This window comes from Brachyistius frenatus, unplaced genomic scaffold (genome assembly GCF_029030835.1).
Source record: "Brachyistius frenatus isolate BFR_SWC_R1_liver_20210118 unplaced genomic scaffold, ASM2903083v1 Contig_194, whole genome shotgun sequence".
NCBI lineage: Eukaryota > Metazoa > Chordata > Actinopteri > Embiotocidae > Brachyistius > Brachyistius frenatus.
This window is the reverse complement of record NW_027210793.1, coordinates 327,208-347,898: the sequence shown is the minus strand read 5'-3', so window position 1 is coordinate 347,898 and position 20,691 is coordinate 327,208. Positions and strand designations below refer to the sequence as shown.

The following is a 20,691-nucleotide window of genomic DNA, read 5'->3' as shown; positions in this document are numbered from 1 at the left end:
TGCAACAGTGTGTTGTGTGGGAGAGAAATACACACACACACACACACAAAAACACAAACACACAAACACACACTCCTACTGACACAGGCAGTTGTGTAAATGTGTTTAGTTGTGGAGCTGCTGGAGTTAATTCAACAATCAATCAGCGTGATTAAAGAACCATTCCACACATTAGGAGGTTTTTAAAGCTGAATATCATACAATACACAATATTATATTTAACAATATGCCCATGAATGCCTTCACTCTCTACCTCTTTTTCCTTTTCATGTCTCTTGTTTTTAATTCAGCTGCCAAACTCAATTTGGTGAAACCATTTTAAATGTCATAAATAATTAAACGCAGCTCTCCGTCAGAAAGGTCTGAACCAAACAAGTGAAGCAAATGTCATGAAAAATACACCCTGCAGAAATATGAAAAGTTTGGAGTCCTTTGAACACATATGAGTCGGCCGCCACTTTCTGTAAATTTCAGACGTGCAAGTTTGAGGACAGCAGAAAAAGTGCATCTTTGTGAGCAGCCTCGGTTGTTGTTTCACAGATTTGGACACAGCGGCTCTTCACTGAAGCTGCTGCAGAAGTACACAATCTCACCAGCAGCACCCCTGCAGGGGGTCAAACAATTCAGCGGCGAACGCACGGTGCCTTCACCGCACACATGCTCCTCAGATGGTAAAGTCATGTTGATACATGGTGTGTGTGTGTGTGTGTGTGTGTGTGTGTGTGTGTGTGTGTGTGTGTGTGTGTGTGTGTGTGTGTGTGTGTGTGTGTGTGTGTGTGTGTGTGTGTGTGTGTGTGTGTGTGTGTGTGTGTGTGTGTGTGTGTGTGGAGGTGTATTTTTGTCGATCAGAAGCAGGACAGCTCCTCAGAGAAGAATGCGTGCGATCCTCTGTGCGAGATGGACACGGTTGTTGTAACAGACACACACTGACCTGGTTGTAATGACACTAAACTCATCCAGAGGACAGTTTGTGTGATCAGGCGGCACCTTCTGTACAACTGACAGCTGCTCAGTCGGCGTTTTCAGGCTTCTAATGGATCCATTTATTTGCACTGAAAACTGATTGTGAACGTCATCAGTCCAAACTGCACTTCAGGAAGACAGTTTGGTATGAAGAGGACAGAAGAGACATCCTTTCCCTGCATGATGCACCGAACACAGTCCGTCACATTTAGTCGGCTTCATATCCCACCTGAGTGTGGTAGAAGTGTTTTATCTTCCTTCCTGATTTGGTCATGTTTCCTTGATTTCTGTGCTTCTGTCGTGGTTAAACGTTGATAAACGGCTTCTTTTTTAAGTCCGTTGTGTGTTTATTGTTGTTGTTTCCTACTTTGTGCTGCTGACTACAGACAAATTTAATCAGCCTGCCGTGTTTTAGTGATTAAAACATTAATCCTCCTCTTTATTGTGTAACTATTTCACATACCAAAGCCGGAAGCAGGAGGAGAACGCATTTCTTTTCCAAATTGAAAATCGCCAGGGTAGACGGTGATTCAGAGATGTGTTACGTGATTGGGTGTTTTACTTTGAAAATCGACTGGAATTTTATTTCCTTTTCTCCGACTGACTTCCTGCTCGACCGACCCGCTCTGTTCAGCTCTGTCAGAAATAGACTCACCGCCTAGCAGAGGCAGAGCAGCGCGGCGACCCGCTTCTGGGACGCTGGTCGAGACGGACCAGCGCAGCCTGTGGGATGTGAAGCATCGACTTTAATGATGGCGGTTCACTCCGTCAGCCGTGTAGCAGATGGAACTGCTGGTAAATAGCCGTCGGTGTAAGGCCGCAGATATTCCTGCTTTTGAGCTACGCATTTGCGTTGACAAACGTCGCTTACATACTTTCATCTGTACTCTGCCTGTTACTGAAGGACTCCACTAGAGGGCGCACCAGAGGAACAAGGATATAATTAGATAGGTAGGTAGTTACTTTATTAATCCCCGAGGGGAATTTTTTTTGCTACAGCAGCATACAGGAAGTAATAAGATAATAATAGAATAATAAAAAGCAATAAAATAGCAGTAAAAAAATATTAAATATAAAATGCACAGTATATACAGTACAGTATATATCTATATATATTATATACAAACAATCAAGAAACACATACAACAGTGTTATTGTTGTGTGATGGATTTTGCCAGAGGTGAGTTATTGTACAGACTAATTGCGGTCGGCAGGAATGATCTCCTGTATCAGGAATGATCTCCTGTATCAGGAATGATCTCCTGTATCAGTAATGATCTCCTGGATCAGGAATGATCTCCTGTATCTGGAATGATCTCCTGTATCAGGAATGATCTCCTGTATCTGGAATGATCTCCTGTATCTGGAATGATCTCCTGTATCAGGAATGATCTCCTGTATCTGGAATGATCTCCTGTATCAGGAATGATCTCCTGTATCAGGAATGATCTCCTGTATCTGGAATGATCTCCTGTATCAGGAATGATCTCCTGTATCTGGAATGATCTCCTGTATCTGGAATGATCTCCTGTATCAGGAATGATCTCCTGTATCTGGAATGATCTCCTGTATCTGGAATGATCTCCTGTATCTGGAATGATCTCCTGTATCAGGAATGATCTCCTGTATCTGGAATGATCTCCTGTATCAGGAATGATCTCCTGTATCTGGAATGATCTCCTGTATCAGGAATGATCTCCTGTATCTGGAATGATCTCCTGTATCAGGAATGATCTCCTGGATCAGGAATGATCTCCTGTATCTGGAATGATCTCCTGTATCAGGAATGATCTCCTGTATCTGGAATGATCTCCTGTATCTGGAATGATCTCCTGTATCTGGAATGATCTCCTGTATCAGGAATGATCTCATGTATCAGGAATGATCTCCTGTATCTGGAATGATCTCCTGTATCAGGAATGATCTCCCGTATCAGGAATGATCTCCCGTATCTGGAATGATCTCCTGTATCAGGAATGATCTCCCGTATCAGGAATGATCTCCCGTATCTGGAATGATCTCCTGTATCAGGAATGATCTCCCGTATCAGGAATGATCTCCCGTATCTGGAATGATCTCCTGTATCAGGAATGATCTCATGTATCAGGAATGATCTCCCGTATCAGGAATGATCTCATGTATCAGGAATGATCTCCTGTATCAGGAATGATCTCATGTATCAGGAATGATCTCCTGTATCTGGAATGATCTCCTGTATCAGGAATGATCTCCCGTATCAGGAATGATCTCCCGTATCTGGAATGATCTCCTGTATCTGGAATGATCTCCTGTATCTGGAATGATCTCCTGTATCAGTAATGATCTCCTGTATCAGGAATGATCTCCTGTATCAGGAATGATCTCCTGTATCTGGAATGATCTCCTGTATCTGGAATGATCTCCTGTATCAGTAATGATCTCCTGTATCAGGAATGATCTCCTGTATCAGTAATGATCTCCTGTATCAGGAATGATCTCCTGTATCAGGAATGATCTCCTGTATCTGGAATGATCTCCTGTATCTGGAATGATCTCCTGTATCAGGAATGATCTCCTGTATCTGGAATGATCTCCTGTATCTGGAATGATCTCCTGTATCTGTCATTGTGACAGCAGAACTGGAGGAGTCTTTTGGAGAAAGTGCTCCACTGTCCCTGCAGCAGGTTTACCTGATGTCAACAATAAACACGGCCATGATCGATGGGGTCGCCGTGCACGGACGTAACGGTTTGAGACTTGTTTCCATATAGTGTTGCGGGTCTCTGGCCCTGTCACACCTCCATACTGCCCCTACAGATCAGATGTATGTTGAATCCGTTGACTGTAAGTGGACAGATTTCTGGCTCTGAACTACTTAATACATGTTAACCATTCACAGTGTGGCACAGAAAACAGCTCTAGCAAGAAGACGAGCAAGAAGACAAAGAGAGACAAAGAGAAAAGAGGTCTTCAACCAGCAAACAGTAACATTGGTTTGTGCATGTGTCCCATTACATTATGAGAGGATGGAGAGTGGATGAGTGGTTGCTGTGGCAACAGGCGTAAAAACAGCATTGTGATTCTCGTATTGCTCCAGTACACTTTGATCTACCGTTAACGAAGACGTAAAATTATTTCCAGAACATTAAGGAAAATGCAGCAAAATGGAAAATTAGATTTTGAAAGATGAAATACAAACATACAAGAAGTGTAAGATATATTATTTTTACTACAAAGATAAACCTTTGGAACAATTTAATGTTAAAAAATGGGAATTTTGGAAAACAACCACCACCTTCGGGAAAACAATGACAAAAAGGACACGGACACTAGAAAGTTTCACAGAAACGCAGCGGTTTGTGGGAAAGGGACAGTGTGGGATGGCTGGACGGGACAGTGAGACAGAAAGTGTCCTCATGACTGATGTTGAGTCCCACAAACACTTTGGGATGGTTTCAGGTTACAAACCTCAAATGTGGGAATACTGACTCACCAATAAGCTGCTATCACTCCTTCCAGTCTCAGGATGTGAACTTTGACACTTGTTCAGGACTACAGTGAACGCACACACGCACACGCGCACACACGCACACACACGCACACACACACACACACACACACACACGCACACGCACACGCACACACACACACGCACACGCGCACACACACATTGCCGCATGTCGTTAGTCTTCCACCCATTAAAGTCTGTCACAGCCACAATCACAAGAACCAACAAACAGCCGCAGCCACAGTGACAGCTCCGCCACCCCACGGCTCCAGCGCTAATCACAGCAGCAGACTGTCTCAGTCAGACGCAGCAGCCGTCCCTTCCAGCCTAACAACACACAGGAAGAAGATGCTAACGAGCGCTGCTCGTCATCTGCTTTTTCTGACTGCAGTGACACAGTTTGTGGCCGAGAGCCAGAGCTGAGGGGCCGCCCACTCCTGCTGCGGTCACAACCAGCGACAGACTGATGTTGCATCATAATGCAACAGGAGAAATTTCCCACCGTTTTCTAAACCTTTCCAATCAAAACTGGTCAAACTTCTCTGAACCGTGTGGTTGTTCACCAAAGCACTGCTGTCACTGTCACACTCACTTCGACAAGTTCTTGTTGATTGAGCAGCTCAACACGTTTCACTCTGAAGAGACCATGAAATGAAATCCTCGTGCTGAGGTCACGGTGACAGCGAGAGAGATGAGGTTTTCATCATTTTGTAGACAAATATATCCCAACGCATCTCAGTGTCACAAACTGAGCGGCTCGTCTGTTCTGAAGTCTGAACCATAAAGTGCTTCATCAGAACTGGGGCTGATGAGGGTTTCTGGACCAGGAGGTTTACATGAAAGCATCAGAAGCTTTGATCAGAACAGAAGCATCAGTGTACAAATAGCCTCAGAGGGATTACAGTCACTTTTCTCTTCAATCCTCAAACTGTGCGATTTAAGCTCATAAGAGACTGAAATCCAAATGTTGCACACAACAGATTAATATGGAAATGAACTGCTGGTGTTTTAATCAGATCAGTTAATCCAGAGATTTAATTAACCAGGTGGTGTTCAGTTCAATTCCACCTGTCAGGTGTGCCGACCCTGTGTCAGCCCAACACAGCTGCGTGTTAGTAAAGCAGAGATTCTCCTCCATCCAGCCCACATTAACCCTGCTGCTTCTGCTCAGACTCCTCACAGTGGAAACGCATTCAGTTTTCTCACACCTGCCCACCGTCCCACTGTGAATGAGTGACTTCATACCAGACCAGGCCTGATGGAGAGCAAAGACCACTCACCTGCACACTGTGCAGACCTCCTTCCTCATTACACCCACCGAGTTCAACGAGTCAACTCCTGCAAACACCGTCACAGAACGATGGCTGCAGCTTTTTAAAGCGCAAAAATCCACACTGCATTAAAGATACTTGGTGAGCTGACAGACACGACATGCAACGTAACGCGACGTAACACAACACGTTGCAGTGTTTCCCCTAGGCAGACAGCCTCGGGGGTGGGGGGGAGGGTGAGGGGTGGGGGTGAATGGATGGATCGCAGGGGGGTGAAAAATGTTAATACAAATGTTGATATTCTGATGTGGTTAGAAACAGATAAATTATACTTTCAGTGACTAAAACTGCATGAGCGACTCACACTATGTTGAAGTGAATCGGGTGCATAGGAACTATATAAATAGATAGTAGTTACTGGACGTTACTGCAGTTCTATGTTTATTTTCCTATTTTGTTTCTTTCAGGGGGGCGGGAGGTCCCGTTGGAGCCTGCTCTCGGAAGACAATGTTAGGGGAAACACTGCAGCGCAATGTCTCTTTATGTCTCATTATTTTTCTTCAAATCCATCTTGGATTTCTTTAAAGAGACTCTTTAACTGCACAGGTGCAGTGCATGTCATCGACACAATAAAACAGCTAAGCAGGGCCTGTATGTACCTAATGGACAGAACCGGCAGAGGTCATCCATGTTGCCAGACGATTCGACTATGACACGTTCGTGCAAATGTAGATGGATGACCCTGTTCTGCCCCTTTGAAAGCTCTCTGTAATATCATGTTTAGTAGATGAAAAACAAACTATATTTTTAGCTGCCAGTATTTATCTGTGTGTAGCTCAAAGCGGTGTGTTTCCGTGAGAGGAACCTGTTCAGAGGAGCTCGGGTTGCAGAAATGTGTCAGCTTGGTTCAGAAGCAGCAGCTGTGATGAGCACAGCTTCAGCCTCCATGTCTCCGCAGCTCTTCAACATCAGTGCAGGCTATCATTCCCCGAATCTGCTGGCTGACATCCGTCTATGAGGTCAGGCTCTGCTCGATTCATGTTCTCGATCAGATCTCAGGACGGATGTGGATGTGGTCCACAGGCCGGCCTGCTGCGCCGTGAAGGATGAAGCCTCGTGACAAACATCCACAAAAAAGGTCAGCTGGTGATTACTTCCTGTGCTCCACACACACATCAACCCACAGCGTGTTTCGGTGAATGAGATATCATTCCATCAAAACATGCTGTGCACTGAATCAACATTACACAAGAGGGTGTGCTTTAAAGTCATGACTGGCACGGCTGTGACGCAGTCAGGAGTGCAATTTTGCGATTATACAACAAGTAACGAACTAAATAAAATATGCCATTGAATTGTATTCATATTGTGGGGCAACTCGCTCTCAAAATATACAACTTTTTGAGTGCAATCTCCGTTTGATATGACTAAGAACTGGAAAACAATAAGTCGCGTCAGCAGATTCCTATGTAACGCATGTAATGTTTACTACTCCAGGAAGTATGCCGACCCTTAGCAACAACCCAGCAACAGAGGCGAGATCATTTCTCAACTGAATAAATACAGCACATAGAAACACTAAACTGCTGAGCTAGCTCAGTCTGGTTGTAACTAAGATATCTGCTGAAAAAATATATCCATCGACTCATGTATTTTTATGATTTTAGCTCCTTGTCGTGTTAAAACCAAAACCGGTCAAGCGAGCCGCTGCTAGGATTTTAAATGTGGGTACGGGTGCTTGGAACGACAAAAACGGACCAAAAAAAGACCATGTTTTGCAAAATGGGTCACATTTAATATAACTGTAAAATGTTATATTGAATATTATATGAAATTAAATTCCAATTATATATTCTCATTGAGAAGGCGCAGTGATAGTTCTAGTGATGACCATGTAGTGATGTCATGCTGATTTGAGCAAGTTCCAAATGTTCAGTCGACCAATCAGATCTCTGGGTCAGAACTACTACTTGTATAAATCATAGTGTGACAGCAGGTCAAAGACTGAAAGAGTGTTTCTTCTGAAGTGGAAAAGATTTCACTTTATGTTCCATAGATTTCTCTGAAACTGGAACTGAACTCTGAATCGTTGAACGTCTGAGTTTTTCAATTAAACATGAACATCCATCTGATGCCAGTTTAACATGTCAGCTTCATGTCTGACCTGAAACATCACACCTGACACATGGCCTCACAGAAGGTATACAAGGTATACAAATGAGCTTCATCTCAAAAGCTCAAAGAAAATAAAGTTGTCACACAATTGAATTCAATTCAATTTTATTTATATAGCGCCAAATCACAACACAGGTTATTTCATGGCACTTAACACATTAAAGTCCTTACAGCAAGACTTTACAATATTATACAGAGAAACCCAACAATTCAACAATTCCCACGTAAGCTAGGAGGGAAAAAAAACTTCTCTTTAAGGGAGAAAAACCTCCAACAGAGGGAAGAAAAACTCCCTCTGAACAGGAAGAAACCTCCAACAGAACCAGGATCAGAGGAGGGCGGAGCATCTGTTAACAGAACCAGGATCAGAGGAGGGTGGCCATCTGCCTCGACCGGTTGAGGTGAGAGGAGAGCAGAGAGAGAAAAGGACAGCATAGAGATAGAAGAGAAGAACTGTTGGTGGAGACGACAAGCGCAGATCAGAGACATGCAGCTCCATGACGGGACATCTGGAAAAGAAAGAAGAGAAACTGCGTGAGCGAAGGAACTGAATGGAGACAACAGACAATAAGAAAAAGCTATGGGAGAGAAAAAGATGGTGAGGTATGAGTCAGTTAAAGAGTAGGAGGAAAGAAAAGAAGCTCAGCAAACACATATCAATAAATACGGCATGTACAACCACAGCTTTATTCAGACCAACACTCTTTGTATTTTCAATCTTAACTCCAGCTTACACGGATGAATAAATGAACATCCTGTGAAGCTCTTTAGCTACAGCCCGTGAGCCAGGAGTGAAATAAGAAGCCCAACTTGCTCGTGCACTGTCACATATAAAACAGGCAGGAGAGTGTGCCTGGAATAACATTAAAATTGGGGAAGCGGGGCTCAGCATCCCCCACGCTGCTTATGGTTATGTACTGTGACTGTTCTCTACTTTTGCTTTGAAAAAGTGCTGAATAATGTTCATTATTTCCACTTTAAATTGTATAAAAGAGCATAGATACTGTACGTATACTCTTTATGACCCTCCGGATTTTAATTTATGGGATGTTTTCGAGGAGTAAATCACTGAATCCAATATTTAGTATGATTTAAAGAGCCATGAAAGACGAGTCCCTTGGCATGCTGGCTTCATATATCTTCTCTCCTCTCGCTATTTTTGACACTCTACTGAACAGTGTCCCGTAAATGGGGAAGTGGCATAAAACCATATTGAGCAGAAGCACCATAAATTAGTTGGCGAGGTAAACGTGACACTTTTCCTACTCTCTTCTCCTACACACACACACACACACACACACACACACACACACACACACACACACACACACACACACACACACACACACACACACACACACACACACACACACACACACACACACACACTCCATGAAAAGTAGGGGTTATATTAATGAGGGAGAGGTTATCTCTACTACAAAGTGTAACAACCCATTTACATCCCGTTCCCCCGACCAGGTAGACGAGGGACTTCATTAAGTTTGTGTCAGAGGAGCAAAGATTGCCTTTGCCGCATGTCGTCAGATAAACTCAGATCAACCTGAGGGAAGGGGGTGGAGGGGTGGGGGGTTATTGAATGAAACACCAGTTGAGAGCAACCACATGAGTTATATTAATATGTCGGTGAGGATGTGAGCGGTCGTGTTTTAATCACCACCTCCACACGGTGACTCAGTAACTTCATTGTCAGTCTCACAGCTTCACAGGAGAAACGGTCATAAACAATACAAAATAAATCCCGATCTTGCAATAACAATAATTGACGCTAATTCAAGCAAACTCTGCAATATTTATGGGAGTTTGAAAGTTTTGTCAGCAGAAATATAGATTAAAAAAAATAGATTAGAACTAAAATATTTCACCAAAGGAAGTGATTAAATATGTATTCCTTTATCAGGTAATGTTTAAAAAAAAAAAGAGCTAATTTTTCTTAACCCTCGTGTTGTCCTTGGATCAAAATGACCCGCAGCTGTGTTCAATCACGTTCTATTTTATTTTCATATTTTTTGGGATCATTGGTGACGAGGAGGCTGTGAGGGTTTCTTTAAAGAATGATGACCAATGATCCCAAAAAATATAAAAATATAGAAATAAAATAGAACTTGGTTGAACACAGCTGTGGGTCATTTTGACCCGAGGACAACACGAGGGTTAATGGACTTGCAATTTTTTCTAATTCCCACAATTTTATGCAAAAAGTGATGGTAGAACTCCACAAATTACATCACAATTTTTGACAAAATCCACCGCACAATCAAACATTTTTGATTACAACAATTAAAAAGAACTCCTGGAGGACTGATCAGCTGGTCCCCCCCCCCCCCCGCTGCATCTCCCCACCACCTCTTTTGATTTCCTTCAATATATAATTCTTTTATATTTATCATCTATCCTCCATTATAGCCTCCGTTTCAGTCAGCAGAGGATGAGGGCTGTGATTGGCTGCAGTGAAATGTTGTTGTAGCAAGGTTTGTGCTACCGGGGTTTCTCCTGGACACAGATGACTCGCTCAGACACATGTTCGGGTATATATGCTTTTATTCGCCCTGACCACACACCATTGTCTCTGTGCCAACGCTTTCCTCCAGCCTCCTGCTCCCTGCTCACTTTATAGGGGAGTGCTCATCAGTCCACATTCGGCTCAGCTGTGCTCATTGCACCTTCCCGGCACCGTTCCCTGAACCACTCCTCCCACTCCCTCCCCCCTGCAGCTGAGCTAACCACGCCCCGCCACCACAGTTGTCATATTGTTCATGTTTATGTTGACAGTCATGCTCCCAGAGTTTCCACCTGACCACCCCATCACTGACCCAGTCTGCACCACGACAGATTAAACTCACACACAATAAAACGTATTCAGATGATGACAATAGACCGACTCTTTACAGCTGCTGAAGAGAATCATAACAAATTCATTATCAAAGATATCAGGACGTCTTAATCCGAGCCAATCCTCCTCCTACAGATAACGCTGATGACTGAGACGCTGCCTCCTTATGTCATTTCATAAGCTCACTGTTGTTTGTCTGCCATGAAATTGTAAAATCAAGTAGTGTCAAAGCACGCTACAGCTCCAACATGCTAATGAGAGCGACACACCACCAGACTGAGAAGAATCACACAGCGGCACTTTGATCCTGAGAAGAACCAACGCGCTGCAGCTTTTGTCTTGGCTGAGATTCAACCTGCGAAGTGTGAACGTGTGTGTGTGTGTGTGTGTGTGTGTGTGTGTGTGTGTGTGTGTGTGTGTGTGTGTGTGTGTGTGTGTGTGTGTGTGTGTGTGTGTGTGTGTGTGTGTGTGTTTGTGTTCTTGGATGGTGCCAGCTCAGGTGCTATTAGAGGCAGATCCAGCAGTTTTATCTTCTCCTGAGCAAAACGCTTCTCTGTAAAAAGACATATGGGAAAAGAGTTTTCTTCCATTCTGAGAAATTAAACTTTGAGGAAGGAGACTCTTTTATTTTGTTATTCGGGATCTCAGTCTGTTTTAATTCAGTAAATTCAGACTGTATTTCAGTCCTCAGGACGAATCCAGTTTGCTGTATTTATCAAACCCGTGGCTGTAATAATGCGCCTATTGATCCCAAGGTTGGCTATAAGCAGGGACTGCCTGTGTGTGTGTGTGTGTGTGTGTGTGTGTGTGTGTGTGTGTGTGTGTGTGTGTGTGTGTGTGTGTGTGTGTGTGTGTGTGTGTGTGTGTGTTTGTGTGTTTGTATGGGTGTGCAATCAGCTTGGGGTTCAGATCAACAATTGTTCATTACTCTTGCCCCTTCCCTTCAGCAGCAAACACACCAACACACACACGCGATAGGTAGCATTCATCATAGCCCGCCTGCAGGGTGGTAAAGAACTACTCCATCTCTGCTCTGCTGTGTGTGTGTGTGTGTGTGTGTGTGTGTGTGTGTGTGTGTGTGTGTGTGTGTGTGTGTGTGTGTGTGTGTGTGTGTGTGTGTGTGTGTGTGTGTGTGTGTGTGTGTGTAAATACAGCAGTGAGTCTGCTACATGTGTACAGAGCCCTGAAACTGACCAAAGGGACCAGAAGGTTGTGAGAGAAGCTGAACATTAAATGATTTCTATTTGAGATAATTACAGTGTCATGATCAATGAAGACTTCATACTTTTATCTTTATTTATTCCTTGATAATACTGATGTACAGCGTGTCGATGTTTTGGATCGGTCCAGCGTGTTTGTGCATGTATGCGTGCCAGTGTGTGTGCGTGCAGATTTGTCCATGAATGCTTCAAAAGAGCCGTATAATGTCTGCTTCTACGACTCGGCCGTGTTCCAATTTGTCCCAGTGGTCATTCAAAAACATCCTGCATTGGATGCAATGGAACATTCATACTGCACAATTCTTTCCAATAGTTAACTGATGTTGGTCGGATGGGTGCTCCTGTCTTTCATTACACAATTTCTCCGTTTTTTTATGTTGTTCAGAATGGGTGCAGCTCCATACCTGTGGGTGCCCGCGGTCAGTGATGGAGCAGACAGTTAAAGCGTGGATGCAAGCGTATTTGTACCAATTTGATACAGTGCAAAGGGCTTTTTTTTTTCACCTGTGTAGAGTTTTATTTTTTTGTTGCTTGACATGAACCCGGCTACTCTAAGATGGGTGGAATGACGTGAAAAGTGGTGTGTCTGTAATTTTGGTGTCTTAAAAAAAATAAAAAACATCTTTTTTGCGAGGGCTATTTTGGGCAGGTTTGGTCGATGTTCTATGTATTGCATCCCACTTACATAAATACTTAAAACAATATTGTCGATTGAATTGGATGTAAATCAGGCAGTTGATGTGTGTCATGACACAGCAGCCGACCTCAGCTGTAAAATATAAAAGGCATTCAGATTAACTACAAATGAACTGCAATTAAAGGTAAGAAAGAAAAAGCCACAGAAAAGTTGCTTTGTGAAAAATAAGAAACGTATAAATGATCAAATGTGTGCAAATTCCAAAAACTGGAAAACAAAAGAGTTGGAAACTAAAACGAGCTACAGTCAGATGAATATGAGTAAAATAAATGATGGTGGTAAAGACAAAACGTCCGTGTGTGTCGCCACATGTTGCTGTGCTGACAATCATTTGTACTGTGTGTGTGTGTGTGTGTGTGTGTGTGTGTGTGTGTGTGTGTGTGTGTGTGTGTGTGTGTGTGTGTGTGTGTGTGTGTGTGTGTGTGTTTCTGTGTGTGTGCAGAAGGTGATTGTCCTTCACCTGCAGTTGTTTCCAGTAAACGGTCCAGACGCTTTGATTTGTCCGTCTGTCCTTTCTCTACGGACCAATCAACTCGAGTGTAACTTGTGTCACTGCTGTAAAAAAAGAGATGCTCCGTCGTTGCTTCTCTCCGTCCTCCACGCCTCCATCAATTTCAGATGTGTCGCAAATCTCCCGTCAGCCACAAACACTGACATGATTGAGCACGAGCGGCAAAATAGCTGCACACAAATCACGAACGGGACAACATCCAGCAGAGAGCGGCTGAGGAGGGATGTAAATCAATTCAGGAAAAATAGAAGGACCATAAGTAAGAGTGCAACGTCTGATCAGCTGGATGGAGGTCTGAATTCAGGTGACTGTGACTTCTTCTAAGAATCTTTGAGGAATGAACCTCGTTACAGGGAAGTTATGTATGATGACTATTAGTCATGACATCATTTTGCTTACGTACCCCCACAGTAGGGACATTTGTAATGTTATGAACATTACAGCTCCTCGGTGATGGAGCTGAATGATGGACAGAAACATGATGTCACAGTGAAGGCGATCTTTGACCCTTTGGATATAAAAATTCATCAATATCATTTTCAGACATTTGTGTGAAGTTTTGTCATGATTAGTGTTTGAATTCTTGAGTCGTGGACACAGTTGAGTTTTGTGAAGTCACAGTGACCTTTGACCCCAAATCTGATTATTTCATCCTTGGAACAGCGTCACATTTGTGCCAAATTTGGAGAAATTCTCAGAAGCAGAGCAACTGGTGCCATGACAGAACTGTCACAGGCTGATGAAGCTGATGTCAGCATCTGTACATGAGTATTAGTCCTGTGGTGCTCATGACTGTGGCTGTGTGGAGGAAGCTTTGTGTTTAGTAACCAAATGAGTCGAATGAGTTTTTGAAACTATTCTCACCAGAAAACGACAGCACTGATTCACACACTTTCTAACAGGCAACGGTGGGGCTGTGTGAGTTCTAAGCCGTACTCAATGAGGCAAGACAAAACTGTTTTATTTATCGAGAATATTTAGTTACAGGTTAACTCAATGTGCTTCATGTTAAAATACATACAGCAACAAGTGGATTTACAAAAAAAACCAAGATACAACAAACAAAATATCGTCCACTTTCCAAGACAGAGAAAAAAAACAGACAAGTTTTTAGTGTGTTTTTGAATTGAGACACAGATCTGAGATCATCTGGTCAGTTAAAAAAACCTCCACCTGACACCACTGTTGGCAGCGAGCAGGGTGAAGATGCACCGGGGAGACCAACAGCTTAGCAACATATTGGGCTTTTTGTCTCCGCCTGCTGAAGAACTGAAGAAGTTTGAGCCAACGTAAGAGCAGAAGTAGAACGATACTGTTATGTGACTTCTGCTGGGATACGGTGTGGTACCACTGTACAGCAGTACAGCTGGCACAACAGGTCACACCTGACCAAAAAGACTTGAGGCCGATGCAGCTATTCTTCCTCTCCAACCGCCACGAGTCACATGCAAATGAACTAGAAACTTTCCCAGCTCAGACTTAAGAAGTTTCTTGTGCTGAGTTGCAGCCAACAGGATTACTCATAAGAGTGTGTGAAACACACAGCTGGGAAGCAAAAATGTGATAAAAATGTATTCGTATTGTCAAATAATTGAGATCATTTTTTATAGAAAAAGGTGTGATGCCAAAATTCGGAAACAGCCTACCATGATGATATGATGTGAGCCTGTTTTTTCCAGCAGTAACTTTTTGGTCCACGTCAAGTTTTTACAGTAGAAACCAATAGAAACTCTAAAAACTGGAAACAGAAATAGGATAGGAGCCCATTGTTGGGCTAATTTAGTTTCAAATGAATTAGCGGCCCTTATTTTCTGAAGCCAGTCATCTTGTGTGGATTATTGCTGTAAACATATAAATCTCGTATATTCAAGCCATGTGTCGAGGCTGCTTACTTCACCGGAGGCTGGTTTTATGACCCGCTGAGAGCTTTTTTCTGCTGCCAGAAGGTTTCCAAAATATCTGATGAGGATGCTGTGCTGGAGAGGAGTTACTAGGCTGACTCATCTCATCAGAGTGAAAATGCACAATCCACAGAATAAAATAGACCACTTGGGTTGCAGTGTTACATAATCACCGATCTGTGCGTTACCATGGATCCAGGACTCCAGGACTGCAGGGTGGATTTTGAGTATTTGACGTCCACACCGGGGAACAATACACATCCTGCACATTCAGCTGTCTCAGTGTGTGGATCCCTGTGGACCTCCTGAATGTGTCCCACTTTTGTTTTACCTACCAAGTGCTGCTTAGATGTCTTCATGTCATGTCCTGTTCTTCTTTATTGAGTGTTTTTGAAGTGACGAACACGCCTCCTTCCCGCCGCTCACACTGTCGATGCTCTTTTTCTTTCCAGGCATTTAGAGGAGGTGGTGTTTGCCTGCGGCTGTGAGATCCGCTGGCTGCAGCTATGGCAACAGAGAGGAGAGGCAGGGCTAAGCGGCCAACAGTTACACTGCACCGACAGCTACATGGAGATACCGCTGCAGGATATGAACATCAGCAGTTGTGGTAAGATCGGAGTGTGAAAATTAGCACACAAACATGCACAGCTGATTTTGCCCACTCTGGCCTCGATGATTCTGAATTCTCACTGCTGATACAATTTTTTTGCTGTTAAGCTGATAAATGAAATGAGCTGAGGTCACACTGTGTTTGTCTTACTCTGAATAAGTCCTCCAGACAGAAACAACACCAGCAGCAGTGTTAGTCCGTGTCTCAGTACTTGTTCTACCTCTGCTTCTCAACTCCAAACCCAGTGATTCCTACTGCTGGTCCGGGCTTCATACATGTGGAAATGATTAATAAATATAGTTTCACTTAAAAAAGGATCTGTTATGTCTGAAGAGCTGGTCTCTGCAGGAAGATAAAGTGGTGATGAAGATTATTTCATACAGTATTGTGTAATAATAGATACATTTAATATTGTGTGCTCATTGGATCTGTGTATCACAGAGGGATGAAACAGATGAGTCTTTGTATACTGAGGCTGTTCACACCTCTGACATCAACATGTGTTCTGGGTGATCAGATCACTCGTGGTCAGCTCCATGTACAGGTGTGAAGGCAACCAGGACACGGTGAGATCCGATCTGCTCAGACCACATTCAGAGGTGGTCTGGGACGCATGTGTGAACATGAATGTGTCCTGGGACCACATTGGACCACCTACACAGCTGTCGTCCCCTGAATAATGAACAGAATTATGTAAAATCTAAATCTAAACAGGATCAGGGGGCTGGAGCCTTTCCCAGCTGACTTTTGGGACCCCCAGACAGGTTCCAGTCCATCACAAAAAGACAGACTGAAGACAAACAACCATTCAGCCTCACGTTCACACCTACGGGCGATTTACAATAACCAACTAACCTACCATGCATGTATTTGGACTGCGAGAGGATGCCCATAGTATTGCGCGTACTGCACAGAGTTATTATGTAGTGTGAAATGAGGACAGAGCACCAACACTTGGGCTGTTTTTTGTGATTTGTGGTCTCTCTTTGACTCCCAGACCTGCCAGACATCAGCGTCAGCCACAGCAACCTCACGGTCGTCGAGGGCGATCGAGTAATAGCGATCTGTAATGGCTCCGGAACCCCGTTACCTGAGGTGGACTGGCCCGTCAACGTGCACTCCATCACTACACAGATGGTGGGGAAGACACACACACACACACACACACACACACACACACACACACACACACACACACACACACACACACACACACACACACACACACACACACACACACACACACACACACACACACACACACACACTCTCTCTCTCTCTCTCTCTCTAGTAGACTTGTCAGTGTTGCAATATACACGTGATAGCAGCTGGCTGTTTTTTCATTAATAATTGATGTGTGTCTGTTGGCATCAATCATTGACATGATTTCCAGCAGAAACACACCATTGTACTGCAGTGCAGTTTTTCTCAGAGTGGAGGTGTAGGAGTCTTATTTTATTGATTAGCTGTAGCTGTTACAAGAGATCATGGAGGACAAAATGTCAGTTTGTCTTCTTTGACAAATGTGTAAATGAATCATGTAAACTGGATTAATATTCATAAAGAATAAGAAGCTCTTTGGTTGCTTCAGCTGTTCTTCTGATTCTTGCTGTCCAATGAGTTTTGGATATGTTTGGCTGAATCTGAGCACACAGAATGTTCCTGTAAACTTCTACATTCAACCCATTGCTCCCATCAACAGTGAAATCAGCATTATACAAGAAGTAGTTTCGACCCAGAGATCTGATTGGCAACTGAACATTTGGTAAGTGCTCAAATCAGCATAACAGCAAACCCTCCGGTTTCTTTTTGTTAGCTTTTAGGATGTTAAACTCAGCCATTCTGTTGGTGAGTCCTGGGTTTGCATCTTGAAGTGAATCCTCTGATGTTCAGCTCCTGCAGTCTTCTGTTGAAAACAGGCCTTTTTCTTGAAGTCTTGTCTACATCCTGGAGAGCATTCCTGACTGTGCAGTCATTCTTCACCATGCTAATCAGACTACAGCACATTTACCATTTTCTAGTTTTCCTGTGAAGCCTCAGCCTGGAATAACCAGACCCAAATTCACCCTATGAATAAATGTATGCGGCCAGGCTCCACTAAGGATAGTTTCCAGTTGTTGCGTCCTAATAGGTGTAGACCTCAGGTTAATTTTGAAACTGCTGGAGCAGCCTTTAACCCATCAGCATTGATCACCGTATTGTGTATGTTGTGCGCCGAAACTCTACCATCACTGCCATTGTTGGAACTATACTTCAACACCATTACACTTTGGCGCCCCAACTGGTTGCTGATTGGTTCCCCCTTTAAAATGAGTGACCAAAACTTAACACAGACGGTGTTTCTAGACATATAATCAGAGCAAAGAATGAAGCTGTGAGCACCAAAATTAACCCAGCTGTTAAATTTGGTTCATTTTTGGGTCTGATAGATTATTATTTTTATTGCTTTTGAGCTTCATCCTCAAACCCGCCAGTGCTGTTGCCCAGGAACTGAATGTTAATTTTCCACTATAAACCGTCACCAATGGCGTTTCTGAGAATTTGTCAGTCCATCCAACTGACCTCACAACTGCAGACCAGGTTTAACCACACTAGACCAAGTGTAACCACACCAGACTAGGACCACCTCACCAGACCAGGTGTATCGACACCAGACCAGGTGTAACCACACTAGATTTAAAAAATGTCCCCTTGGGGATTAATAAAGTAACTACCTACCTACCTACCTACCTACTAGATCAAGTGTAACCACACTAGATCAGGTGTAACTACACCTGACCAGGACCGCCACACCAGTGGCTTCACCTCTAAGATGGTCTTTGACCAGCTGCCCACACAGCTGATGCAACAGCTGGTTTGAAGAAACTGTCAAGAACCATCTCAGTGAAGTTCATCTGAGCTCTCGTTGTCTTTACCTGACTGCAGTTCATCATAACGGACTGGACTGGTTAAATATTCTCCAACATCGTGATGAAATGCCGAAGCCTGTTGTCGTGTCATTCATCCAACGCCATCACCTCATGCAAGCCCGAATCACGGCAAAATGTGAGATAGCAACGCCTGCTGCTGTGTATGCGTGACACTTACACGTTTTGATGCAGCGGATGGACGTGTCTGTTAGAAGCTTTGGTCTGCAGCGACTTCTAGGGAAATTAAACTAAGTGCAAAACCACGTAGTTGGTGTGTTAGGAGCAGAAACTAAACAAAAAAAATATTTTGTCACCTCCTGGGTTCGAACCTCATCATTCTGCATGACAGTCTGTGATCAATGCTTTCAGGAATATCAGGTTATTAAGTCTGTATCATTGTAATTTTTGTGAACTACATACCTTTATCCATGTGTCAGTTACATAACCTCCAGGTAACTTTCTGTGTACTGACATAAAATCCTGACCAAATAGAGTCCAATAAAGTAACTCAAAAGGACTATAGTAATACAAGATTTTAAAAGACATTACGTGATGTAAAAAAATGAGGGTACGAGGATACCAGTCAAAGTAACCAAGCATGAGCCCTGAAGTTGGAACAAAGTCAAGAACTCCTATCCTGCCAACGCTACATGAAAACAGACGCCAGCTTTTGCTAAATGAGCCCGTTGTCCGCCACGCTGCACTCTTCCTGACATGTTCACTCCTTCATTTTCTCACGCCTGCTGGTTTTATGCTGCTATCCCTCCAGGCGAGCGTCTACGACAACAACACCATCCATTCCATCAAATTAACTCTGGTCAACGTGAGCAGAGACGACAACAACTTCCTGCTAACCTGCACCGCCACCAACGTGGTGGGCATGACCAACGCTTCGGTTCAGCTCACCGTTCACTGTAAGTAGACACACACACACACACACACACACACACACACACACACACACACACACACACACACACACACACACACACACACACACACACACACACACACACACACACACACACACACACACACACACACACACACACACACACACACACACACACACACACACACACACACACACACACACACAGAGGAAGACAAACAACATTCACTCTCACCTTCACACCTCTCCACTCGACCGGCAGCTTCAAACCGAGTCTTTGTACTAAAATTTTATGTTCGACATTACGAGGACTTCAATCTCATCCCCAAAAGGAAGTTGAGTCCCCACAATGTGACTTTGTCAAGTCCACACACACTATTCACAATACAAGTACACACACAGGTCAGATATACTGTGTGGGGGCTGTAATGATGATGGATGGACCCTTTTATCAGTATGAAAACACTAATAAGTACTTTCCTTGTGTTGCCATAAAATGGAAAGTACTCTTTGTGTGTGTGTGTGTGTGTGTGTGTGTGTGTGTGTGTGTGTGTGTGTGTGTGTGTGTGTGTGTGTGTGTGTGTGTGTGTGTGTGTGTGTGTTTGTGTGTGAAGGAGAGAGAGAGAGATGGGGTTCGCTGCGTTTATATTCATGTGACCTACAAACGAGGCTGTTTGAATGTGTTGTCAGACACACATGAATTATCCCGTCACAGCGGTTTTAACAGCATCACTTCCAGCCCTTCGGGTCCAAGAACCTGCCGGAACAGAAGGTATCTCCCAGACTGGATTTGACCCCGTTACCAATCAAAATCTGGAAAGACATTTTGTGTAATATTTAATGTTATCTGCTCTGATTCGTTTATTTTCTGTTATGGTTACTTTTAAGTCCACTGTTTACCTGTTTGGATGGTTTTAAATCTGATTTAATCACTCAGGTCTCGCAGTGACACCTGAGGTGTGTGGAGTTTACTGCCTATAATGTTAGCATGGTTTGAACCTCAGTAAGGAGGAGGGAACTGGTAGATGTCAAAAAGACAGTAACATTAGTTGATTTGCTTCAACATGGTCGGTCAGTCAGACCCTCAGGTGTTTGTTCAGATCCACAGGATGGTGATAACAGCAGCTCAGCAGCATCACGGCTGCATGTGTAGTTTACTCAAGTGTCAAATGCCCGTAATTCAGCTTTGTAGAGAAATAGAAAA

The 20,691-nt window shown here is 43.6% G+C and overlaps 1 protein-coding gene across 1 annotated transcript in view; it reads left to right on the top strand.

The window, feature by feature from the left end:
- Nucleotides 1–20,691, top strand: part of ntrk3a (neurotrophic tyrosine kinase, receptor, type 3a) — a 159,633-nt gene that overhangs the window by 58,353 nt on the left and 80,589 nt on the right. The window contains exons 5-7 of the mRNA XM_069718611.1: nt 15,529–15,683; nt 16,684–16,823; nt 19,365–19,509. Of these exons, the coding sequence (XP_069574712.1) occupies nt 15,529–15,683; nt 16,684–16,823; nt 19,365–19,509 (440 nt within the window). The remainder of the gene's footprint in view (nt 1–15,528; nt 15,684–16,683; nt 16,824–19,364; nt 19,510–20,691) is intronic.